Below are 27,175 nucleotides of genomic sequence, written 5' to 3' on the forward strand. Positions count from 1 at the left end.
GAGAGCAGAGAGAGGCCAGAGAGGGCCCATCCCAGCCCTGCTCTGAGCACCCGCTGGGCTCCACGCCACTGGTCGCTGCCCTCTCAACATGCCATCAATGGCATCTTCCTTGTTCCTGAAACGGTTCAAGATTATTTTGGACTTGGACACAGGACCTTAGGACCTACCCTAAAATAACCTTATAGCCTGGCTGAACCAAAGGCCTCTGAGGAGCATAGCGGAACCCGAGGAGGGAGAACAGGGACTTGGGGGCCTAAATTAGAACGGAAGGGTGCCACCAATGGTTGCTGGGTGGACCAGAATTATCCCCTAGATCTCCCTGATACAGGTTGCAGGCTATTCCACCAAGATGCCAGTTATATTCAATCATCCTTCTGCTTCTCCTTATGCTGGAGACTGCTTAAATTCCTTCCCTAGCCGGGCGTGGTGGTGTATGCTTGTAATCCCCGCACTTGGGAGGCAGAGACAGGAGGATCATGCAGGTTCAAAGCCAGACTTGCTGGCTTAAGAGACCCTGTTTCCAAATAAAAAATATAAACTAGGTCTGGGAGTGTAGCCTGGAAGTAGAAGGGTTTTTAGGAACCTCAGTACAACCAAAAAAAAAAAAAAAAAAAAAAAATTCCTTCCCTATCTCGGATGAGAGAGACAGATTTGAGCTTGCAGCCTGTCTCCTTGGCAGCCAACTCACTGAAAGGTCTTTCATTTTGCAAGTCTGTATCGCGGTACTGGTTTCTGTGGGCAGGGGACAGCAAGCCCCTGCTCAGTGTCGCCCTCAACACTGAGACTGTGACAGTCTATTGCCAGCAGCTGTTGCTCTGCTGGACTGCAAGCTCCTAAGGGGAGTGTGTCTTCTTGACCTCTGTACAGAGATGCTTGCCATACATGTGCCACCCAATAAATAATTTCTGGCTGGAAGCCAGGGTATTTGCCCCTCCCAAGTCCCCAAGTCAAATACCAGAATTCTCCATCATTATCTTTTCTCAGAAGCAGAATCTTCTCCTTGGGGCTCAGCAGCTCCCATGTACTTGAACTGAAAACAGAAAAGATGCGTTTTTATGGGGAATGACAGGATCGTGGAGGGCACGCCAGACATTCTTTAGTAAGTGCTCTGAAGTGTCATTATTCAATATTATTTTCCTTCTGCCTTGCCGACAACTAAATCTTACATTCTGTGCTCCAGAAGCGATATGTAGCATGGATCAATCACTTACTACAACCCAAGCACCAGACTGGGTTCTTAACATACTTTATTTCTTTTAAGGCTAGCATTATTTAAGGCTAGCAACAACTTTGACGGATCAGAATATTTATCTTCATTTTAGAGATCGGGCAACTGAGGTTAAGAGGGATTAAGTCATTTACTTGGAGTCACAAAAGTCTTATTTTCAAAGTCTATCATAGTAAACTTCTACTTTCTGGTCGTGAAGGAGGAAGACTGTCTTCTATCAGTATCCTACCAGAGACAGCTATTAGTGGGACAAATATAAGACATGATTTCAGGTCAGTGCAGGATTGTGATCCCAAGAGGAGGGGAACAAATGAGGTGAGGCACTGCATCACCTAGGAATCTTTCTGAAAGGAATTTTCTGAACATTATGCAAGAAGTGAAATTCAAAAAGCACGCATTGGCCTCGCTGAGTGCAGGAGACAGAGTCTGGAGTTCCAGGATACCCAGACAGCTAGAATGTTCTATACAAAGTGCCTGGAGGTGAGGGCTACGTGAGAAAGAAGCTCCAGAAAACTTCACCGGGGCTTCAGTGAGCCTTTGGCTGAAATTTCTTAAAGTGAATCTGCACAAGACTGGTTCATAGACAGAACAATTCCCAGAGCTGATACAGAGCTGGGAATCATGTGAATTCCCACCAGCCAGAGTTAAGACCTTATTGAAGACACAAGTCTTTACTAAGAGATCCCAGAGGGTCTACAGCTTGGGACTGGAGTCAAATTATTGCTGAAATAAAGGTTTCTCTTGACCTGCCCTATGAGTGCTTAAAAACACCAAAGTATCAAAATGATCCTTAACCAATGTAACTACCTGTCAGAAACAGCCTAACGCTCTTTATAGGAGAATTATAAAATTCCACACTCAGAAACTAAAATGTACAATGTCTAGCACCCAATAAAAATCACTAGTCTTATAAAGAAACAGAAAATGTGATCTGTAACCAGAAACTCAGTCAGTAAGAATTTGGAATTAGCAGATAAAGATGTTAAAATAGCTCTTATAAATATGTTTCGTATTCCAAAGGATGTAAAGGGTTGTGGAGCTTAGCAGGGAAAGAAAGAGAAGATTTGCCAGTGAATTTCTAGAGTTGAAAAATAAAATATTTGAAATAAAAATGTACTTAATGGAATTAACAACAGCTTGAACCATGTGGAATAAAAACCCATCATTTTATTTAACCTTCACCATACCTCTGGCTCAGAAAAATTAGGAAATCTGCCTAATATTACATAGGTAAAATGTAACAAAACTATAAGTTTGCCTGTCACCTACCTCTAATGTTAGTAGTAGTTCTATGAAATGAATCACCACCAACAACATGATGATATATTCCTACAGCACTTTTAAATTTATATAGTCTTTGGGTGACATTTTTCCACATAGACCCCATTCCTCTCTCAACTGTTTTAACATGAAATACATTCGGTGCCACACAAACTATTGGAAGTAAACTTCAACTTGTTTTTCTGAGTCTTCATTTTTCATCTATAAAATGATTAATCAAAAATACATATGTGAGCATGTCTGTGTGATCTAAAGTGTCACACAGGATAAATATTTTGAATCTTCATAATGATGGGAGAAGGACTCTCAGACTAGTCCTCCCTTTCTACCTGTTTTCTATTGCCGGTCTGTAGTTTAAAAAATCCACAATTTTTTTAGGCTTTCTTTAGGAAGGAACCATCTAAATGTGGACATCTAGTTAGAATGCCCGTAGGTCACTATATGCAGCCAATTTAGGTAGTGATCCAGATCTATGTTTGATTCAATATACCCCAAAATGCATTGAACCAAGTCAGGCTGTGCAACCTTAAGTAATTCATAAATCCAAGCATCAGTTTTTCCATTAATAAAATGGGCATATCACTAGCTACCTTATAATTATACTGTTTAGGGGCTTAAATGAGAAAATAAAAGTTCAAATAACAACATAGCGCTGGCAAGCTATCACTCAACATTAGTTTTAATCATTCTAACGAAAAAGAAAGTGACCTATGGCTCACAAAGCATTTTATAAATGTGAGGGATTGAGCCTCATGGTCTGAAAACTTTCTGATCTGGCCTGAGACCAAAGGAGGCATCCATGTGACTCTATGCAAATTCGAACACCCCCCCCCCCCCCCCCCCGCTCCTCAACAGTCCAGACCTGTCACTCCAGTCTCCTCTCCACTCCACCTTCCCCCAGGGGTTCCGCAGCTTCACTAGATATTCAGGTCCATATTTGCAGGTCACCTGCCCAAAACGAGAAGCAGTTTAGGTGGTGGGGCTGAGGGCAAGTATTCCTACTACCTAGGTAAGACTCGGGCCTGCAGCTGAAACCTTGCAAAGGAACACCAAAGACTCAGAGCGTTAGTAGACAAATGCGTGGCTCTGTTTGCCACTTGCACTTACAAGCTCTAAGACCCAGGACAGTTCCCTAACCACTCTGTGTTTCAGGTCTCTGGTCTATAAAATAAGGCTAGTAATCACACCTATGGCTTGAAAGATGGATGCCCAAAGGATAAGTTTACCCAGAACCTGTGAACATGATCCTGTAGGGAGAGGCAATGAATGACCTAACACTTTACACCAGAAAACAGGTAGAGTTACTAGGAGCCCTTCATCAGCTTTGACAGGGCCTAGAGGGTTCACCAGAGACTTCACCCTCATCCCAAATCACCCCAGATACTAACATTCACTAAGATGAGACAAAGCCTTTGTGAGAAGCTCTGGGAGAGAAGGGGTTGCTGAAAAGGAAATGAGGGATCTAGTTCATCCCACCTTCCTGACTCCTGTGAGCGTATAGGCATGGCCGTCCACCAGCCCATTCTCCAGCACCCTCTCCTTCTGCAGAGACAAAAGAGAGGCACCGGTCAGTTCCTTGCTGTGTGAAACTTATTTCCAGAAACATGGATTGGACTCAGCTGGAGAAGTGGTTTGGAGAGAGGGGGGGGGGAGAGACAGAGAGAGAGAGAGAGAGAGAGAGAGAGAGAGAGAGAGAGAGAGAGAGAGAGAAGAGAATCGTGGTGTGATACATCAGTTTTCAAAAGTCCTCACCATCCATGATCTCATTTGACCTCCTCAATAACAAGTGACTCCTCTGAAGTGATTCTAACCTAACCTACATTTTACAGAATACAAACTCAAATTCAGCTCCTGAGTCCTCATGGCAGGTTACATGGATGTGAAGGCAGGGCTGAATCAAAGGCTTCCGACTCTGGTTCTGCATTCATCGTTGTTGCTGAATTGGACAAATAAATGCCCTGAATGTCTCTGCACACTGTATTTATTCTACTGCTGCCTGTCTGCCTCAAGGACCCAGATCCACTGTCCTGGTCTGAGCATCAGGACTGTAGGTGCAGGAGTTGGGTAGAGGTGCTGGGTCCTATACAGAGGTGAGAGCAGTAACTGGTGGATGAAGGGGACGGAAGCAGGGGAGGAGGCCATTCTGCTACCATGCATCCCACTCTCACCCCTAAATGGGTCTGGCAGCCAATGAGGGTTCTGCTGTTGGTGGCTTGGACTAGGATATCCCACAGGTTGCCAGGGGCTTCAGCCAGGTTGATGGTCATTGTCACCCCTCCAGTAAAATCCACAAGAGCTTCAGATACCTGTCCAAACTGCAAGTCTTCATAGGAACCAGAGAGCCTGCCCACAGAAGGAATATACATGAAAAGAGAAGTCCAGGGACATTTATATGATAGAGGGGATGGTCCACCTGGGCAGTGAAGCGCTTACTTTGGCACATATTTTTGGACACATATCTGCTATTCTTTCCTTCCATCCAAGGATTAATAGAAAGAATATATACTCAGAGTTACCATCCCTTAAACAGCACTATCCATTAGAGAAAGCCAAAATTCCTGATGACTTCTTTAGATAAAATGACCCCTACATAAAAGAGGCCACCTTTTATGTAGATGTTCTCACTTCTGTATTGGCCGAGACATGCCAGAGTGTCTCATTTCATAAACTTTACCTGATTCTACCCCCCCACACACCACCACCAATATAGAGGAAAAAAGAAGAGGAAGGGAGGGGGAAGTTTCTGGTGGTTGTCTTACTTGGCATAGGCTTTTTCCAGAAGAGCTCCCCAGAACAAATTCTTGTGGGTAGAGGAGACAAAGACCAGCTGGCCAGTCTCATTCACGGGCAGACGGTCATCTATCACCACAGGAACCCATTTCCCAAAGTGCCAGAACTGGAGGGAGATAGGACCCACTGGTGAGTGAGCACTGCGGGGGAAGGTGGCCAGCTCAGATGCCAAGACATGGCTCTTCCCTGAACCCTCTTTCTGATGGGCCCCTCTGGGTTGAGGCACTAAGAGGATACTTACCCAGAACTGGAAGATGCCAGCATACTTCTTAGTGAAACTTTGATCCAGGGGGATGACCCGGCTCAGGATGTCCTGGTGCAAAGTCAGAGCTTGCAAAGCAGCCAAGAACCAGCAGTCTCCTAAGGCAGATAGCACACTGCAGCTGTGAGAATCTGCTATCCAGGCCCATCATTTGACCAGCATCTGCATGGATCTGCCAAGGACTTCTTGAATATCAGAAATACCCAGTCCCAATTGCTATCCCATCTGGGCTTATTTAGAAGGGAATTATGTACTAGGAAGGATTTGTGAGGAACCAGAGCAGGGCAGAGATGGGGAGGAATTCCCTGCAATCCAAACCTGACACCAAGAATTGAGATGTGTTATTCGATCGGTTTTCAGCTTCCTAAATTCCTTGTCTTCAAGAATTTGGACCAAACACAACCAACTTTCTCTAAATCCTACCTCTGTAACTGATTTGGATTCTTCTAGGAGAGCCTCACCCCTTCAGAACCCCATTTTCCTATCTGTGAAATGGGTATCATTATCCCTGCACCTTCTCTGATGGCCAAAGGTTGTTCTCCTTTACTCTAAGAAAAAAGTTGAGTTTATAACATGCCTTCTTACTCCCTAATATGAAGAGTCTAGTGACTGGTGTCCCAAAAAGGGCTCACTGTGGGGAGTGAAATAGACTGAGCACATTTTCCTCAAGCATTTAGACCTGTAACCTGGTACTGAGGACTATCTGTGGGTTTAGGCAAGACGCAGCATGGACACACATCCTCAGAGGAACAGATGAAGGGAAATTATATATAATACAAAATACAGTGGAATCCTACTCAGCAATAAAGACTAATATTATATTTTTTGCGGGAAAATGGATGGACCTTGAAGAACATTACATTAAGTGAGATGAGTCAGTCACTAAAAGTGAAGAGTCCTATGTTTTCTCTCAAATGCAGAAGCTAGGGAGTAATTGGGATACCAGAGGGACTTCAGATAATGGGAGAGAAACTCCAGCAGAGCCAGGGAGGTGGTCTAGGGGAAGGAAGAGGGGATGAGAACTAATGAAGTAAACACTTCCATCGATATTAAGCCCATATGTGAGAATATCAATGTCAATCTCAATATCTTGTATGGGAAAAGGGGAGTGGGGAGGGAGCTGGGGGAAAGCCCACCAAGTGCTGTGTGCATGGATGCCACCATCACCATGAACTACACATGATGTGAGACTATAATGTACCAACTGAAAGTATAAATACAATACAGAGCACATCAAGGTGGAGTTCAGGGTTTTCAGCTGAGTGAACACCTGTGGCTTGCCCACCCCTCCCCACTGGGATCTCTAGATTCCCTGGTGTACCACTCCCTAAGTTGGTCAGGTCCGGCTTGCAGGTGGCCTGGGCTGGGCCTCCAGGATTATTTGACTTACCTACCACTCCCTGGCACAAATCCATTCTTTTGGTCTCAGCAGAATAAAACTGGGGATTACTGTGCAGCTCCTGGGTGGTGAGACAGAGAAAACTGTCATTATATTCAAGAACAAGGAAACCCTTGGATCTACAGTGACCATCTTTTTTCATATTCCAAAACCGAACTTAAGAAGACAATAGAGAATATATGTGAAATCAGTGCTATCCCAGAAAATCTGGGATATAGATTCTGTTCATTTTATTTCTCCTCCTTCTTACAGCTCATATAATGTCAGAGCCCTAGAGAACTCTGTGTAGATATTGAGAAATGGCACTTGCTCCAAAAACAAGTGCTTTTTCTTGAGGTGCTATTAAAAAAAATACCTTTTATAGAGAGGAGTCTCATTTTTCCTAGAGATCTTCTCTTTCCAGTTCCCCTATTCATCCTTGCTACTCCCAGTCCCTAGTATAATGGCCTCTTTATCTTAAATGCTGAGATGTAAGATGAGTGGAGGGTAGAAAGAAGAAGGTGGTCTCACTCCATAGCAAACACCAAATCCCTCCATTTTTGCATGGACACAGTTCACCCAAAGACCAGGTATGCAAAAAAAAATGAGAAATGCTTTTGTAATGTTTTTAATAGCTTCTTTTTTAGATTTGGACTTGTCAATGTTATATATGTACATATATGTATTTTTTATTTTTATGTGGAACATATTGAAGATTCAAACTATGCTTGGTACCCTCCCTTCTACTTCCCCTCCCCCTCAACACTGAGTGTCCAGGTTAACCATGCTATATTTACATTTTTACACAAATTCGGATGTAGCTCTTTCATTAATTAACCTCAGTCTTCCTCCTCTCCTATTCTTACATTCTAGCTTTGATGAGGTTTCTCCTCCATTGTCAGGAGTCCCTCTGGTATCCCTCATACTCCCTAGTTTGAGCATATTAGAGAAAACATAAGTCCCTTCTCTTTCGGTGCTTGGCTGATCTCACTTAACATAATGTTCTCCAGGTCATTCCATCTTCTTGCAAATGACATAATTTTGTTCTTATTTATAGCTGAGTAGAATTCCATTGTGAGTATTTCCCATAATTTTGCAATCCATTCATCTGTTGATGGAGACCTAGGTTGGTTCCATATTTTGGCTATTATGAATTGTGCTGCTATGAACATGGGTATGCATATGTTATTGTAGTTCTCTGATTTCAACCCTTTTGGACAAATACCCAGAAGAGGTATAGCCGGATCATATGGTGGATCTATTCCCAGTTTTCTAAGGAATTTCCACACTGATCTCCATAGTGGCTGAACTAGTTTGTACTCCCACCAACAGTTAAAAGTGTCATCTCAAATGGATCCAAATACAATAATATTGGGAGACTTCAACACACCTCTCACACCACTAGACTGATCTCCAAGGCAAAAGATGAGTTAAGACTCTTCAGAATTAAAGAAAACTATAAACAAAATGGACCTAATAGACATATACAGAATATTTTAACCAGGAACAACAGAATACACATTCTTCTCAACACCCCAAGGAACTTTTTCCAAAATAGATCACATCCTGGGCCACAAAGCAAGCACCAGCAAATTCAAAATATGTATTATAATTTCCTGCATCTGTTCATACCATAATGGAGTGAAAGTAGAAATCAACAACAAGAAACCCAAAAGAAACTATTTAAATTCACGGAGATTGAATGATACACTATTGAATAACCAGTGGGTAAAATCAGAAATTAGGGGAGAAATAAAGTTTCTGGAATTAAATAAAAATAGAGAAACAACTTACCAAAATCTATGGGACAGTTTTAAAACAGTGTTAAGAGGAAAGTTTATAGCATTGAGTGCCCACATAAGAACAGAGAGTCGCCAAGTAAACAACCTAATGACACATCTCAAGGACCTAGAAAGACTGCAACAGTGTAAACCCAGAGCCAGAAGAAGGCAGGAAATTATTAAAATCAGAGCAGAAATAAATGAAATAGAGAACAAAAAAAGAATTCAAAAAATCAACAAAACAAAAAGCTGGTTCTTTGAAAAGATTAACAAGATTGACAAATGCCTGGCCAACCTAACCAAAAGAAAGAGAGAATCAACTCAAATTATTAAAATCAGAAATGAAAAAGGATACATCACCACAGACAGTGAGGAAATTCAAAGAATTATCAGAAACTATTTTGAAAATGTATACTCCAATAGACTGGAAAACAGGGAAGAAATTGATAGATTTCTAAGCACATATAACCTACCTAAACTGAACCAAGAGGACATAGCAAGCCTAGGCCAACCAATAGCAAGCAAAGAAATAGAATCAGCAATAAAAATTCTGCCATCAAAGAAAACTCCGGGCCCTGATGGGTTTCTAGCTGAATTCTACAAAACCTTCAGTGAAGAACTAATTCTAATACTTCACAAATTGTTCCCAGAAATTGAAAGAGATGGGATTCTCCCAAATTCCTTCTGTGAAGCCAGTATCACATTAATCCCCAAACCAAATAACTTCTTAATTTACATGTTTCCAGAGCCTGATGTGGGTTGGAGTCATATGAAAACTTGTCTCTGGGGCAGATGGCCTTGGTGGGGCCTTGGTGGCTCCTCAGCAGGCCCCACCATCTTAGATGAGGCTAAACACGGGCTTGGTCTATCTGTGGCTGCAGCAGCCCACTTTCAGGCTTGAGGAAGAGCTACATCTTAGACCATGCTCAGGTCCATCCTGGCCTTCTCCATCTGGAAAATGGGAATGTGACAGACTGCCCAGTTCCATCACTTAGGTCTTAACATCAGTAAGACCTGATGTGATCCTGTGAAATACATACTTAATCTTCCTCCTGTCTCACGATATATAGCTCCTGAAACCCTTGGAATCACCTCTGGAGTGATGAGCATCCTTTGCATGTTAACGAGATGCCTGCTGGTCCCTACACAGTTTCAGGATGTGGCTGGTCACTGGAAAGACTCGGGGGACTTTCAGCCTCATTCTACCTCTAGGGAGTGAAGAGGCTGAAAGTTGAGTTGATCACCCAAGACCAATATTGGGAGCAATTGTGCTTATGTAATGAAGCTTCCATAAAAATCCCCAAGACTGGCATGTGGAAGCTTCTGGACAGCTGAACACATGGGAGTGCTGCAGTGTGGCGTGTCCCAGGAGAGCACAGATGCTCCACACCCCTTCTACATGCCTCTCCTCAGCTCTTCCATCTGGCTGTTCATCTGTGATAAGATCCTTTATAATAAAATAAGTAAAGCACTCCCCTGACTTCTGTGAATCTCTCTTATAAATTCATAGACTCTAAAGAGGAGGTCTTAGGAATCCTGAGTAGAGCCTGTGAGTCAAACGCACAGATCACCAACTGGAATCTGTGATTGAAATCTAAGGGAGGACAGTCTTACAAGACTGAGCCCCCAGCCTGACTATCCCATGCTACCTCAAGGTAGATAGTAACAGAACAGACTGCATTCAAGGACACCAACTGGGGTCCACTGGAGAGCTGCCTGCTATGCGGGGGAAAGCCTTCCACATCATTTGGTGTCCGAAGCCTTTGGTATGTTGAGTAGAGAGTAGGAAAGACTTTATTGTTGTCTCCCCATATATCTTAAACCTATCTCCAAACCTCTGAGTCTGGCCCAGCCACCTCTCGTTGCTGGGCAGCCCTGTCCCTCCTTACCGGCGGCCTCCTCCACTGCAGGCCAGGCGGCAGCTTCCGCAGCAAGGCCCCGCTGCCCAGTGAGCTCCAGGTGGCTGGGAAGGTGCTGTCTTCGAAGAGGCAGCGGTCCCTCAGGCAGCGGTCCAGCAGGGCCTCATAGTCCTGATGGGGGAGCTGAGAAGAGGCCCTCATGGGGTCCTTCCTCCCCAGCCTCCACCTGCCCCAGAGAGACGGCCACAGAGACATGGCAGGCACCAGCAAGTCCCCACTGGGCTTCTAGGATGAGCCCTGAAACAAAGAGTAGACAATCGGTTCATTCTCTTCCTGAAGAAGATGGAGAGAATATGAGAGGAGGAATGAGCAGGTTGGGAGAGATTGGATTGGTGGGAGCAGTGGGGCTCATTCTTGCCACATCCACTCAAGGGCTCAGGTCCTCCTGAGGACCTGGGATCTTACAGCAAAGCCTAAACAAAGGGAAGGTCTCCCCAGCCCAGGCCCTTGACTGTGCCAGGGTCACAGAGGCCGCTTCTGCTAAGCAGAGAGAAGAGAGACAGGAAGCTGAGCTCAGCCCTGGGTCCCAGGTCCTTGTACTATATCCAAAGCAGTGGACAGCAATGTTTGTTGCCTGTAGTTTCTCCCTACAGGGCTGCTGGCTGCTGCTGCCAGCTGTACTCATCCTCCTGCTCCACTGTCCTCTTAGCCTGGCTTGGTGGCACACATCTACAATCCCTGTAACTCTGCAGGCTGAGATAGGAAGAGCTCAAGTCTGAGACCAGCATCTATAACTTAGAAGACTCTGTCTCCAAACTTTCATTTTATTTATTTATTCATTTAAATAATTGGAGCGGGGGAGTAATGAGGATTGAATCCAGGAGTATTCTACCTCTAACCTATACCACTAGCCTTTTATATTTTGACAAAAGGTCTTTCTGGGATGCTGAGAGTCTACCTCAATTGTTGAGGCTGGTCTTGAACCTGCAATCCTCAGGTCTAAGCCTCCCAAGTGCTGGGATTACAGGTATGTTCTGCCATGCTCAGTTGTCTCCAATTTTTTTGTTTGTTTGTTTTTGGTGGTACTGGGGTTCCTGGAAACCTTCTACCTCCAGGCTACACTCCCAGACCTATTTTGTATTTTTATTTTGAAAACAGGGTCGCTTAAGCCAGCGAAGCTGGTTTCGAACCTGCGCAATCCTCTTGTCTCCGCCTCCCAAGCGCGGGGATTACAAGCGTGCCCCACCACGCCCAGCTGTCTCCAATTTTAAAAGGGGCTGAGGATACAACTCAAGGGTAGAGCACCCATGGATTCAATCCCTAGTACTAGAAAACAAAGACCTCAATCTACATTTTCTTCAAAATGAACTAATTCCATGAAGTTTTGGGGTTTTTTTGTTTTTTGTTTTTTTGTTTTGTTTTGTTTTGTTTTGCGGTACTGGGGATGGAACCCAGGGGCGTTCTACCTCTGAGCGTCACTCCTAGCCCTAATTTTTATTCTTTATTTTGTATTTTTTTTTAAACAGGGTCTCTTAAAGCCAGCGATCATCCTCTCTCCGCCTCCCAAGCACGGGGATGACAAGCGTGTGCCACCACGCCCGGCCGTTATTCTTTAATTTGAAACAGGGTCTCACTGAGTTGCAAAGGGCCTCACTAAGTAGATGAGGCTGTCCGTTAACCGTGATTCTCATGTCTAAGCTTCCCAAATGCTGGGATTACAAACATGTGTCACTACACCTGGCTGATGATTTTTTTTTTGACAAAGCAAAAGAACACACACACACACACACACACACACACACACACACACCATAGTAAACTATCCCCTTAAATTCCTTACTGACAGAATTTGTTTTGACTACACAGTTAAAAAACTTGATTTCCTGGGGCTTCTTCCAGGACAGTTTGTCCATCCAATATAATTCTGGCCAGTGAAATGAAGTTCTACTAGTTGGACCTTTTGTCTTTTTTTTTTTTTTTTTCTGAATTGGAGGTTGCAGGCAGGGGCGTTCTACCTCCGACCTACACCCCATCCCTATTTTTTATTCTTTATTTTGAAACAGAGCTTCACTAAGTTGCGGAGGGCCTCACTAAGTAGCTGAGGCTGGTTGCGAACCTGTGATCCTCCTGTCTCAGCCTCTCAAGTATTGGGATTACAAGCTTGCGCCACCACACTGGGCTAGATGGGCCTTTTGGAAAACTGACTTTCCCAACAGAAAATGACAGGCTTATCTGGCACCACCATGATTCCTACCCTTACCTCCGCTCAGTTTCCCTTGCCTGGCAAGTAGATTAACATCCATCTTGAAGCAGCTATCTTAGGACCATTAAAAAAAAGCCACATGCGAGAAGAGGCCTGACCTTGATAGCTTCTTCAAGCAAATGAAGCAGCCTCGGGTGCCTCGCCTTTAGACTTCAAATTCCATAAGGATTAACCATTTACTTACTTGAGCCACGAAGTGGCTAGACTTCTCTGTGGTGCTCTGTATGGCAGTCACTGTGTGCATGTCTGTAACACAGTCACAGCACTCTCAGCTTACAGACCTGTATAGGGGGCGACAAGTCCCTCTTCTGAAGCCAACTCACACTTTGCATTAAGAGCTCTGAAGCCAACCAGTCCCCCACAACCTCAATATTCAGCATCTATTATTTTTCAGCCCTTATTACGTGCATTCTTGTCCATTTAGATTTTTTTAAAAGTCAGAGTTTCAAAAGGCCTTAGAAATTGCCTAGTGTTTTTCAAAATAGTTGTAGAACTCTTTCATCAAATAAAAGCTTCCAAAGACCAATCTGAAAACCTCCCTCAGGAAGCCCTTTTAGCATGCCTGGTCTCCACAGAGACCAGGTTGTCTTAGGTGCACAGAGAGATAAAAGGTGTGAAGGCAACCAACATTCCACCAGTGTTACTCCTGCAGGGTATAAAACCCAATAGACAGAGGAGGATTTCGTGCATGAATCAACTCAGAGTAGAACCCACAGTGGGTCTGAACACAGGACTATTTCACCTGTATATTGACTCACTACCTACTCAGATAGAAACCCTGCTGGCTTCTAATTGGTACTTCTCAAATTATTGCTTAATTGGTGCTTCTGAAATTATTGCTAGTAGAGGATCTATTTTATTTTTTTCTCTTCCTTTTTCTTTTTCCTTCTTTATATATGTATGTTGTCCTAGGGATTGGGCCCAGGGGCATTCTAACACCGAATTACAGCCCCATCCCTTTTTTATTTTGAAACAGAGTCTCCCTAAGTTACCACATACTGGCCTTGATCCTCCTGTCTCCGCATCCCAAGTACAGAGACTACAGGCCTGAGCCACCATGTCCAGGAATGTGTGTGTGTGTGTGTGTGTGTGTGTGTGTGTGTGTGTGTTGTTGTTGTTGTTGTTGTTGCTTAATGAAAATTAACTGTAACTAAATGAAAATGAATTAGTAGAAATAAAACATTTTAAAGGTATACAAAATCAAACCCCTTCTTTTAAAGTATTTTTAGACTCAACAGAAATGAAATTATTTGGTCAATTGCCATGCATGTTTCTAAACATTATCCTCAGTTTTGTGTTTAGTCTATCCTGCACTTCTGGCAACCAGTTATGAAATGGTCCTGTCTTCAGACCCACTGTGGGTTCTACTCTGAGTTGATTCATGCATGGAAGCCTCCTGTCTACTGGGTTTTATACCCTGCAGGAGTAACACTGGTGGAATGTTGCTTGCCTCCACACCTCTTATCTCTCTGTGCACCTAAGACAACCTGATTCCTGGTTATTATTTGTCACAGGTATATGCAGACTTCCTGGGGGATGACCCAACAGGAAGTTATAGATACATAAAAGCTGTTACTCACCTCTTGTGTTTGACCAAGATTTCCTTCCTGATGTGGACAACTATGCAAAGCTTCCTCCAGCCTATCCCCACACTTTTGTCCCAACCAGTTTCTTCTACAACATGTACATTTGTAAACAAACTCAAGACTGTACAAAGGCAAGATCTTACTTTTTCATTCCTTCAAGCCTGAACAGCAACCCTTACTCTCGTGATGGTTCTGACAAATGACAGAAGGTCCCTTAGCTTCAGAAATGACATAGGCCCTTGCTCTCCTTACCAACCTCTGGTCATTCTCAGGTTGCTCTCTGAGCCTAAAAACATGGCATGTCTTGACAATTGCGGTACCCTATGGATACAGAGGGCTGCACACAAGATCCTCTCAAACTCCAAATTTCAGCATGAGGCCACACGCATATACTTTATTTTATTCCTTTGTAGTATTGGGAATGGAACTCAGGACATTCTACCTCTGAGCTATACCCCAGCCTTATTTTATATTTTTTATTTTGAAACAGGATCTCACTAAGTTGCTTAGGCTAGCCTTGAACCTATGATCCTCCTGTCTTAGCCTTCCAAATACGAGGATTAAAGGCATATACCCCTATATCCAGCTTACATCATATTTTACTTATTTTTAAAATGCTTTTATTGGTGTGTTATAATCTCCCATCATAATGTAAATCATGTTGACAGTGACATACCTGCACACAGCACTTGGTGGCTACCCCCATTCCCAATACAGAGTACTAGACTGACCTTGGTATATTCACATATGTACACATAGTCGATGGTAGTATTTCCACTAATGAGCCTCAGTCTTCCCCCTCCCCTTCCCTTAGACCTTCTTCCTGGCTCCACTGAGGTTTCTCTTCCATTATGTGGGGTCCCTCTGGTATCCCAATTACTCAAAATAAGTATTCCCAAGTCACCTTAAGGAGAATCTAGGCCCAGAGGTGGGTGGTTGGCACTTTTTGCCCGTCTCCCATGTGTTATAATCTATAAATAAAGTTGGCTCATTCCCAGATTGGCACAGCTCTCTGCAAAGGGCCAGATGGGTCTTGGTCATATTTGGAAATTTGTTTTGAGCATTGTAAGTCAACAGTATTGGAGCAAGCCCATAAAATAAGACTATGCAAATGGATAGAGGAAAGCTAGCTAGGACACAAGATATTAGAGGTAGCAGCCTAAAGGCACTCTGCTGGACCTGAGAGTCATTCCTCTGGGTGCCTGGAGAGGTTAGACTGTTCTGTAGCGTTCTTGAGGTGGGGATTCCTATTCCTTATCCACTTTTCATATATTCCGTATTCACTATTCATATTCCATACTCACTTCACTTTTCCATACTGGCTCTTCTCACCTTGTGATGGTGAGGGGTATGAGGGGTTTCCTGGGGCCCAGACAGGCCCAGACACTTGATCATAAAAGACTTTTTTTTTTTTGGTGGCCCAGATACTTAATCATAAAAGACTGTGTGTGTGTGTGTGTGTGTGTGTGTGTGTGTGTGGTTTGTTTGTTTGTTTGTTTGTTTGTTTGTTTTTTGGTGGTACTGGGGAATGGAATCCAGGGGCCTTCTACCTCTGGACTACACTCCCAGACCTATTTTTTATATTTTATTTGGAAACAGGGTCTCTTAAACCAGCTCAGACTGACTTCGAACCTACGTGATCCTGTGATCCTTCTGTCTCAGTCTCCCAAGCACGGGGATTACAAGCATGTGCCACCACACCCGGCCATAAAAGATTTTGAGTGCTAACTGGCTATTGAGCATTCTAGAGCATCACCAGGTGAGACACCTGCAGGTGCACTCAGCCAGAAGTGCAGCTCCCATATTCCAATCCCCAGGTGAAGGCAGGGTTTCCCCATCTCTCCTAACAATGCTCTATTTATTTTATTTATTTTTTGTGGTACTCGAGATGGAACCCAGGGACATTCTACCTCTGGGCTATACTCTCAGAGCTATTTTATATTTTATTTGGAAAACAGGGTTTCACTAAGTTGCAAAGCACCTCACTAAGTAGCTGAGGCTGGCTTCGAACCTGCGCAATCCTCCTGTCTCAGCCTCCCAAGTATTAGGATTACAAGCGTGTGCTGCCCCACCCAGCATACAATGCTCTGTTTAACATGCTAGTATTTATTGCAAATGTAAATGAGGGAGACTCTGGATTTATCTTGTGTCAAACTTGACCTCTTCAGTTTGGGTAGCTGCTGTGTACAGGACCATTAGAGCAGGTTTTGCATATCTCTTTCCAAGTCTGTGTATAGAATAGCCAACAAAATGGAAAAACTATAGGAAATAACAAAAGTCAAGAAGGTCAATAAATACACGGTAAATATACTTTATAAAAACTCAGCTGTGCTCTTCTATTACATCTACAACTAACTAGAAAATATAATGGGGAAAAAAAAGATATTTCCTTAGTAGTGACCCAAGCTATTTATCTGGATAACTTGAGTCATTAGTTAAGATATAGGAGTCAGAAGTTCTGTGAGAAAGATGGTGATTTTATACACAATCTCATAGGTATGTAAGCAGTCAACATGGAAGGTGTGTCTAGATTATGACCATGACATTATTTCACACACACACACACACACACACACACACACACACACACACACAGAATGAATACAGGGAGAAATGCATTTAAATAATTTTGTCTATTTCTGAATAATGTGACTATCCAAGGTTTTATTTTGTTGTTGTTGCTGTTGTTGTACTTATGGAGAATATATATTTAATATAAATATAATACAGAAAAGTAGACCAATTGTTGCCTAAGGCCAGGAAGGAGAATTGACTGAGAACTTCAGGGCAATGGAAATATTTTGTATTGTTTCTGGTGGTTGCATAGGTATATACCTATGTCAAAACTCAAGAAACGATACACAATACACTTCAAAATCTGCAGTACGCTTAATCACACATAATTATATACAACAAAGTCTGTAATTCTCAAATGAATTTTTTTAAATTAATTTAGAAAAACCAAGGAATCAGCCTGAGTCCTGTCCCATTGTTTTGATTTGGAGTAATAACTTGTGCCAGACTACTGGCTTTTGTTGTGGTGGCTACTTTTGCAACTGCCTTGGAAGCAGCTGAAAATGATGAGCTCCATTTTTAAAGTGGAGAAAACTGAGACCCAAAGAAATAGAAATGAATTTCCCAGGAGTCTCAACATAGCACATGCACACACACACACACACACACACACACACACACACTGCTTCCTAGGAGTCTGTTCCATGTTTTGAGTCTCTGCCCATTTATTCTAATGTTTACCAAATACCTGCTATGTGCTAGACTGTGTATCCATAAGCACTAGACTCTCAAGCCACCTTTAAGAGTAAAGCCAGGTTCCTGGAAAGGACTAGGGACCTGTAGAATCCTTCTCAGGGATGATGGGTTTCCAGAGAAGTCTGGCATCTTGCCACCACCCACTGTGTTGTCTGAGGTGAAATTGGAGTAGAAACACAAGCTCCTTGCACAATGGCTCTGTCTGCATGATAAGAAGCTCTAGATTGAGAAAACGATCAATTCCATCCTCGTGACAGTCAGAACAAAAGAACAAGATTAACCATGGGCTCTGCCTGATTTATCTTGAGTGGGGACTATGCTTCTTTTGTGTAATAAGCAGTATACAATCGTGAAGTGCTAAGTTTGGAATTAGAAAGCCAGATGTGTCTGGGTTTTCTACCTTTTGTCTGGCAACTATGAGCAGACTCCTGGCCCTCTGAACTGGTTTCCTCACTCACAACGCAGGATGATGCATACTGGGCCGACTCTGAGAACTCAAGAAAGATGGCAGGTGAAGGGGCTTGAAGACCTCTGAGGTCGGTAGGAGTTAACAAACTACAGCCTGCTGGCCAAACCCAGCCCACCACTGGTTCTTGGATATAGCTATGTGAGATACAGCCACATCATATTGTCTGTGGCTGTTTTTGCATCACAATAGCAGAAGGAAGAAGATGCCATGGAGATACGGCTTAAAATATTTGTTATCTGGCTCTTTCCCAAGTTTTGAGCCCTCCTCCAAACCACAGACTACCCAGGCAGATTGCCATCGCACAGTACTACGTGCAGGGCAAGCTCCAAGTAGAAACACAGAATAAAAGGGGTTGGCTAAATCCATTGCTAAGAATTTATCGTAGTGCAACAGAATTTTTATCTCTAATTGGTTCACTGACTTTTTATATGCTTTTGACATTTGCAGCTGCATTTATTATATCTTAAAACACTTCACCACGTAGCCTGCTATTTCTAGTAAAGTTTTGTTTCTAATCCATTTTGTTGTTGTTTTAGGTTGTTGTTTTGTTTTTGTTTTTAGCTACAATGACATCAGACATTCCTGGGCAGTTTTCAGGTGGTTATGTGGTTACTCATTATGAACAGGAAACCCCACATCTCTGTGTTTGAAAAAGCTTTTGTCGATTAATTATTTACTTTTTAATTTTACTATTTAAACATGTGCATAGTTCTTCATTAATTAGAGCAGATATTTGCTTTGCTTTTAGAGAAACAGTGCAGAATGTGGCCCATGAGCACTCTCTTCTCTCTGTTTCTCTGTTTCTTTCTCTCTGTTTCTCTCTCTCTCCCTCCCTCCCCCTCCCTGTCCCCCCCTCTCATTGTATTGTGGTGCTGGGGATTGAACCCAGAAGTGTTCTACTTCTGTGCTACCTACCCTTCAACCCTATTTTATGTTTTATTTGGAAAGAGGATCTTGCTAAATTGCTGAAAGCCTCACTAAGTTGCTGAGGCTGCTTTGAAACTACATTTCTCCTATCTCAGCCTCCCATGTACTGGTAATACAGGCCGGCGCCACTGCACCCAGCAACAACGAGCTCTTGAAGGCAAGAATGGTATTTCTCTTCTGGATGCACAGAGTCCATCATTGTATCATGAACAAACAGGTGTTTGATAAATGTTTGGTGACTGGCTGAATGCATGGATATTTCTTCATTGTAAATTGTACAGAAAAACAAAGCGCAGCCTCCTTTGCCTGTTGTGCAGATGAGGTCGAGGGAGTGCAAAGTCTTAGTGAGTGGTCAGTCTTTTGGCTGCTCTCTCAGAGGCCACATTTCTGCAAAGTGAGTTAGGTTAAGGGGCCTCTTCACCCTCCAGGTTTCCCTTAGGGCTCCTTTCCACAGATCACACTCACTCTCCAAAGCTCTGCACACATTGCTCCTCCTCCCGGTCCCCCAGAAGCCGGCCCTGGCCTGGCTGTTTTCTATCTTCTCCTCATGGCAGAGTCTTCCCATTGCTACATAGATGCTTTCACCTCAGGTAGGTATTTTAAAGACTCCCGAGCTCATGGGGTGGTAACCGCCATGAAGAAAGCATCCTGGCTCTGTCATGCTCCAGCATCTGTCCTCTGTCCAACTCCGTGGACTGCAGAGGAGGCTGCTGGGTATCAGCACCCCCTTCTCTGAAGCTCACTTCCAGGCCACAGGAATCTACAGTCTCTCATCTTAACCTATAATATATGCTACTCCAGAATATCAGGCTATGCAGCTAGAAACCTACACAACACTTTGGAGAAGCTAAGCCAATCAGAAATATTTTTTTAGGAAAAGCAGCATAGTTAGCTTTAGTATTTGTCATAGTAGACGATAGGTAGATAGATAGATAGATAGATAGATAGATAGATAGATAGATGAGAGAGAGAGAGAGAGAGAGAGAGAGAGAGAGAGAGAGAGAGAGAGAGAGAGAGAGAAGGGATCCTGTGCATCATGACTCCATTCCTGGGCATTAGCCAACAGAAATGCTTAAATTTATACACATAAGACACATAGAACATTCATAACAGAACTATTCAAAATGGCCCTGAACTGGGAGCTCACCAAGTGATCATGAACATGGATAGATAATAGGTATATTTACACAATAGAATAACATACAGCTCCAAGAAAGAAAAGATGAGAACTCTGTGCCACGCTAGAAATAGATTCACAAACATAATACTGAGTGAAAGCATCTCACACGAGAATTGTGATTCCATTTATGAAACTCTGAAAAGTGGCAAAACCAGTCTCTGTGTTAGAAGTCAGCTCAGGGGTTACTGTTGAGGTGGAGCGATTTATCACCAAACCAATTATACCATTAACAGTTAAATCAATTCTATTATTTTTCCATTGATTGTTTTGACAGCTAGAAGGGAGATTTACAAGGGAATTTGAAGAGTGGTGGATCCAATTTATTTAATCAAGTCTTTATCGAGCTCTCCCCACTCTAGGGGTTGCCCCGGATGGGTGGGTTACAGCATGACTTCGACAGAACTACCACCCTCAGGGAAGTCACAGTCCAGTGCTGGCTCTCACTTTAGAGAGGCCCTACTTTCTTCACTGCAGATATCTGGTACCCAGCCTGTTCAAAAATCTTAACTCTAGACAGTCAAAGATACCCTCAACCCATCAGGCCTGGAAGATGTCACCAGACTGTAAAAGCTAGGTCCACCTCACTGGCTTAAGCTAAGATTCTCAGCTAGGATTTGAGCCATGAGCTCCTGCAGACTGGATCTAGCAAGCCTGGAACAATAATCTCCAACCTACATCCAGGCTGCAGCCCACCTGCCTAATATTGTCATCTTCTGCTTCCATAAGGTAATCAGAAGCTGGCCTGAGAGCTGGCTGCCTCACTCAGATTCCTCCAGAGCCCCAGTTAGTGATGCCCGATGTCCAGAGGCCAGCAAACTCTCACATAATGGTAACTTCTAGATTTCTAATCTAAGTGAGAACGGCCCCGGCACTACACTGACAACTGTCATGCCAGGTACTATGTCACTCTCACGGACTGTGGACATGATCGTAAGTCTCTTTTACACATCTCCTTACAGAGGAAATGAAACCAGTGTTGCTGCCTAATACAGAGAACCAGAGAGCAGCCAGCCCCCTTGACCTGCAGAGGCCACAGGCCTCAGGCAGGACTCAGCCACTCCAGTGCCTTTCCCACCAGGGCCACTCAGAAGGCCCCTGGAATGGTCTGTGTCCTGGGAAATGACAGCGCCTAGCAATATCAGCATCTCTACCTAGCAATAGCAGCATCTCTACCATCGGCAGAAGCCACAGCTGGAAGGGACCCTTGAGCTCACCTAGGCCCAAAGAACACCCCTGGACCCTGCCACACACACACTTACCTTTTAAATTTTTTAATGTAAAGACTGAGCCCCAAAGGCCAAAGTTGATCCCTCAGGATCACATTGCTATGTAATGGCAAAACTGATCCCAAAATTTGGATCTCCAGACTGCAGAGCTCTTTCCATATACACTCAGATCTGCAAAGTTGGAACCAGGAGAAGAAGCCAGTATCTTCCTTTCACTTTCTGAACCCAGACTCTGGGCCAAATTAGACCCACCCTTGGAAGTAAAGAAATTTACCTGTACAGGAGAACTTGATTCTTGAAGCAACAGACCAGGTAATAATCCTGATGTAGCCAGAAGCAGGCAGCCTGGCACCACTTATATGTGGGACTTTCTACACATGGGTGCTTGGCTGAGATCCCACCTCCCAGAGCCATGGCTCCTCCCCACTGTGAGTTCTTTGGAAGGGAGGGGAGCACCCACGGCTTTATGTTGGTATTATACAAATCCAGTTGTTTTCTTGAAACACCCTACAAAGAAAACTCCTTCCAGAAATGCCTTGAAAAGAGAGAGTTAGTCATCTTCTCATTTGCAAGTCTAGGGAGGTGGGACATAGAGCATTATCTCATCGCAGGAACACATGACCCCCACTCACTCACAGGCCACCAAAGAGCCAACGCCAAGATTCCGGGGCATCCATAGGTTTCAGCTGGGCATTGGCAGAAACCAGGGAAGTATTAGCACATGGAAGACTAGGGGCTTTATTTTGTGGTCATCAGAGTGAGAAATTCCCTCAGGAAGTTTCCTCTAAGGAGGATTTCTTTTTTTTTTTTTATGGGAGATTTAACTCAGGGACACTCTACCTGTGAGATACACCCTCAGCCCAATTTTATTTCTTATTTGAAAACAGGGTTTCACTAAGTTGCAGCGGGCCTTGCTAAGTTGCCGAGGATGGCTTCTAACCTGAAATCCTCCTGTCTCAGCCTCCCAAGTACTGTGATTACAAGCATGCACCCCCATGCCTGGCTTTAAGGAAGAATTTTATGACTCTTATGCTATTGAGAGATCTCCCTCTTCCTTTCTCCCCCTACTTTCCAAATCCCACATTGGGACCAATTTTATCTCCCTGTGTTTGGCCGTCCAGGACTAGAAACATTGACCCCTTTTGGTGGTGATATTTCACCTGGGGTTAAGTTGTGCTATGTCCGGTCATTCTTCCCTCAAAACACCTGGCATTCATGTGTCAGTCCAGCATCATGATCTCTCGATTCCTCCAGGATTTTTCTCCTAGGCTCCTATTACCATATGCACAGATTTTCATTAAAGCAATTAAGTCAGTTCTACTTTGCCTGAGTCTGTGCTTGTATACCTCAGATCCAGAACCTAGAGGTTGTGCCTGGTACTCCAAAGGTACTCAGTATCTGTTAGCCGAATCCGAGTCCCTTACGTCTAGAATTCTCCTCTCTCTCCTTACCTTCTTCTCTGCCTTTTCTCTGACTCCAGTCTCTCATGCCTTCATGTTTTTGTGTGACTGATATTTCATTCCTTTTAGTAGTATTGACAAAGAAAATAGCATCTGTGATAATAGCCAGCATTTACTGAGTATTTATGACATGCCAGGTACACAGCTGAGCACATTGAATCAGTATTTCATTGAATCTTCTCAACTTTGGAAGGTGGTCCTATTATTATTATCCCTAACTTGCAAAAAAGGAAACTGAGTCACAAAATGACAACTTGTCCAAGAAAACCACAGCTAAGAGATGGGACTTAGCCCCAGGGACTGGACTAAGCCCTGAGCATGTCTTATTTTACTAACCTTTCATCATCTTGATCAAGAAACCAAGTATACCAATCACCGAGTCAAATCCAAAGCTCTCCACCTTCTTAGTCCAAAGATCCATGGGTCCTCGACTCCACTTCTCCTTACACTGTTTTGTATAAAAATGGTATGAGAAGCTAGGCAGGTACAGTGATACACAGTAATCTCAGTACTTGGGAGGTTAAAACAGGAGGATCAAGGCCAGCCTCATCAATTTAGCAAGACCCTCAGCAACTCAGCCAAGACCATATAGCAGGTCCTTGGGCTGAATCCTCAGTACCCTCCCACCAAAAGATGAAGGTGGTATGGGAATCTTAGGACAATGGATTTGGGAATCAAAAGACTGAGGGTAAAACCTGGCAGGTAAGCAAGTTTTAATTGTCTCTTCTAAAAAATGGGAACCATAATTCATCTCTAACTTGAGGCTCATATCAGATCATGAAAATTACAAAGCTCTGTCTAAATGCAGGTTATCACTGATCTCTCTCTTGAAGACCTGACCCTTTTTTCATTTCACCTCTTCATCCTGGCAATTATCTTTCTCTTCTAATTCTTCATCATTTCAGAAACTCTGGGCAGGGACTGCGTCTCATCTCTCAGGACCCCACCCCACACATAGCACAGGGCCGGGGCTCACTCTGCCCCTGAGTTGTTCCTCTTATGGGTAATCATCGGGTTTATCATGAGTTTATCAAGGATTAGCAGAGTCAGAGAATCATTTCCTTCTATGATAATTCTTAACATTATTGACCTGGGTGACAGAAAACAGATGGGCAGGGAGGCTCACCATCCTCTGGCATCAGCTCTGTGACCTTTTGTCATTGCAGAGGTCATCTGTCCCCTCCCTGGTCTTTCATTTCTCACCCTATACTGGTGTTCCAGAGACCAATGCGGTGGACTCAAGGCCATCTGCTGAGGAGCCTTCTGTCTCTGTAGGCACAGAGAGTCCTCAGTCCAGCCCCGGGCTGGGGACCAAAAGTGGGTTGGCAAGATTGTGACTTGTGATCAAGACTACATTGCCTACGGAGACAAGGCCACAGGAGTGTAAAGTTCCTGGGGTGGGGAAGGCAGTAGTCTGCACAAGCTCTGGGGCTGCAGAAACTGAGCGCTCGCCGGTACGCTAGATCCTGGAGGTGGCTCAGAGGGAGAGAGGAAGAGGCTTCCTTACCCAGTGGCACAGCGAGGAACAGGAGGAGCTTTGGTTTGGAGTCAAGTAATAGGGATTTAGTCTTGATGACCCCATGCAACTAGGCAAGCACCTCCTCTCTAGAACTCAGCTGCATCATCTGCCAACTTTCTGCTATGACATTTTATGAATCTGTTCAGAGACTCGCCTTAAGCAAACATTCAAAGGAGAGCAAATGCCTCTGTGGTACCTTCTAACCACCTGTTTCCCACTTCCTGATACTCTCCTCTAAGACAGCCAGTTGCTCTGAACAACCCACCTCTTCTCCAAGTGTCTCCTTATTCCACCTATCAAAATCCCCCTTCCTCCAGGCACTGGAAAGCAACCTGATTGAACCAGTTCTCACTAAGGCGTGGACGCCTCACAAGTCCTTAACCTTATGATAAGGGAACATTTCCAAAAACAGAAACTCCTTGCCCAAGTGAATCCCTGACTGCTGGAAATTCATGCAGTGAAATAAAAACCGAAAAGATCCAGTTGAGGAATGGATTAAAGTACCTGGCATAGGAAGTAATAACTGCTCAAAAGTTATTTGTGCTCAAACAGATCATTTTGTTATTTTACTGGACTCACATTTAAAGTCAAGTGAAACTCTTATGTGTCCAACACAGCTGTAAATGGGGAAAATTACTGACATACTTTTCAGTAAGCACCAAACATTGATTCCCTTTTTTGCCAAGATAAGAGTGAAACAACAAAACTCTGGGATATCACTGCTCTACAAAGGGTGACTTCGGGCACTGTGAGGCTCCCATGAAATACACAGCACCTAAACTCCATAGCAGCAACTGACAGGCCATATTATTCCTGGATGCTGTTTCCCACTTGATTTTTTGTTCATTTGGTTATATATTTTTAAACAAGGGCTTGAAGAGAAGGGCTTTGATTTATGAACGGGAGAAAAGACAATAATAACTTCAGAAGAATGGAAGGAAAAATTGGTGGCTCCATATATACCTTTCAAGTGTTACAAATTTATCCAAAAGCCAAGCTAATAAAAAGAGACTTTGCAGGCTAGCTCATAAATTAAAAGTCATCTCCAAGGTTCTGAAAGTAAATTCCAAGACCTAAGTTATTAATTCCTTCACACTTATAATGTTTTCAGAATGTCATGGGAAAATATTCCTTATAAAATTCATTGTGAAGTTTGGAAACAAAACCAGATGAGCTATTTTCTCGTCGGAGTGGGGGAGTGTTTTCCTAAATTATCAGAGAGCTAATTAAAATTGAGAGGAAATTTATTTATAATCCATAACCCAAGCAAACGCAAATTGAGCATGAACACTGTGTAAGGGAAGGGCGGGGGATAGTAAGCCCTGGAAGCCATATTAAGCAGAGAGGAAAGGCAGGTGGAGGGCATGATCCAAGCGCCAGGTGAGGATCAAGAGGGCCTCTGGTCAGTGGGAGCAAAAGGATGCATAAATACGCACCAAACTCAGACTCCACACAGGCAGACAACAACATCAGATAAGATCCTAAAGTCAGCTATGGTGACCTGACCACAGAGCACAGCTCGATTTATAGAGGAGGCAGAGGTGAGACTGGCCTTACAGGGAAAGGGGCTCTAGGCAGAGAGCCCTGATTAGCATTCGTTTACAATCACATAATGATAATCAAACGAGTAAAGAGAAGAGTTATTGAAGCAAGACCTCTAGTGCCCACAAGATATCTAGACTGGACCTTAAATATTTACCAGTCTTGGGCCAGAATTGGCCACTAAATCTCGGGTGAGCAGAAAGATCCTACCTCTGTCATCTTCTAATTTGATTACTGTCTTCTCTGTCCTATCTTCTCTGATCTAATATTGGCCCAGGGGGCAGGTTCATATAGCCCTGAGAGCCATATTTGGATAACACCTGGGTCACATATATATATATATATATATATATATATATATATATATATATATATATGATGGGCTCATAACATTTCAGTTAAATGGGTAGTACACTTTGGCACTTCTCTGGCAATTTCATTCAGCACTCTGGCCCTTGTTTATTTTTAACATGATTTCTCCTATGACCATCAGAAAAAAAAAATCTGTTAACCTAATTCATGAAACGATGCTCATAAATGATAACAGTTGAAATGTCAAGGGCCAGTGATTCAATTAAAAACAGGCCCGGAAGCACTGGATGGTATTCATTAACAAAGCACTGAGGGAGACCTTTTCAGTATGATGGGTCTCTCTAGTGTGCCCAGAAGTCACACACAGTGAGGTGAGGGCCTCTTCCAGCCAAGAAAGGCTGTCCAGAGAGAGAAAACAGAAATGTCTCTGCAGTGCAATCTCTCTTTCATTTCCTTTTAGTGCTAGTCCAGTTCCTTGCCAGATTAAAATGTTGTCTAGACTTCTTCTTTTTTTCCTCCAAAGTCTTGCCTCTTCTTTTCTGCCTCTATTCTTAATTGTGAACTTGGTGTTGTCAAATGTATTCAAATCAATACACCACTAAAGAACACATTTCTAACTCTTCTTCCCGTTCCTGACGTCATTGTGCTGCCTTGCAGTTTTGCCTCTGCTTACCTGTCTTCCTTTGTTTATTTGCTTTCTGTCTGTTTTCCTTTTGACTTGTGACCTAGCCTATCTTTCTTGGCAGAAAATTTATTTGCCCTTACAATACATGTGACAGGAAAGATTGATTGCTGGGAGAACACTGTGGTTTCTCTATTTCCTTCCATGAGGTGGTGGCGGT

At 43.4% G+C, this 27,175-nt stretch overlaps 1 protein-coding gene across 1 annotated transcript in view; it reads right to left on the bottom strand.

The window, feature by feature from the left end:
* CAPN14 (calpain 14) overlaps positions 1-23,381 on the bottom strand; it is a gene marked incomplete at both ends in the record, with an annotated part of 78,720 nt that extends 55,339 nt beyond the window's left edge. The window contains 11 exons of the mRNA XM_080711349.1: positions 956-1,030; positions 3,372-3,457; positions 3,986-4,048; positions 4,678-4,852; positions 5,269-5,405; positions 5,541-5,659; positions 6,952-7,021; positions 10,610-10,805; positions 11,231-11,325; positions 13,027-13,088; positions 23,297-23,381. Coding sequence (XP_080567475.1) covers positions 956-1,030; positions 3,372-3,457; positions 3,986-4,048; positions 4,678-4,852; positions 5,269-5,405; positions 5,541-5,659; positions 6,952-7,021; positions 10,610-10,805; positions 11,231-11,325; positions 13,027-13,088; positions 23,297-23,381 — 1,163 coding nt within the window. The remainder of the gene's footprint in view (positions 1-955; positions 1,031-3,371; positions 3,458-3,985; positions 4,049-4,677; positions 4,853-5,268; positions 5,406-5,540; positions 5,660-6,951; positions 7,022-10,609; positions 10,806-11,230; positions 11,326-13,026; positions 13,089-23,296) is intronic.
* Between the last annotated feature and the right edge of the window lie 3,794 nt (positions 23,382-27,175).

Source organism: Muscardinus avellanarius (genome assembly GCF_963383645.1).
Source record: "Muscardinus avellanarius genome assembly, chromosome: 15".
NCBI lineage: Eukaryota > Metazoa > Chordata > Mammalia > Rodentia > Gliridae > Muscardinus > Muscardinus avellanarius.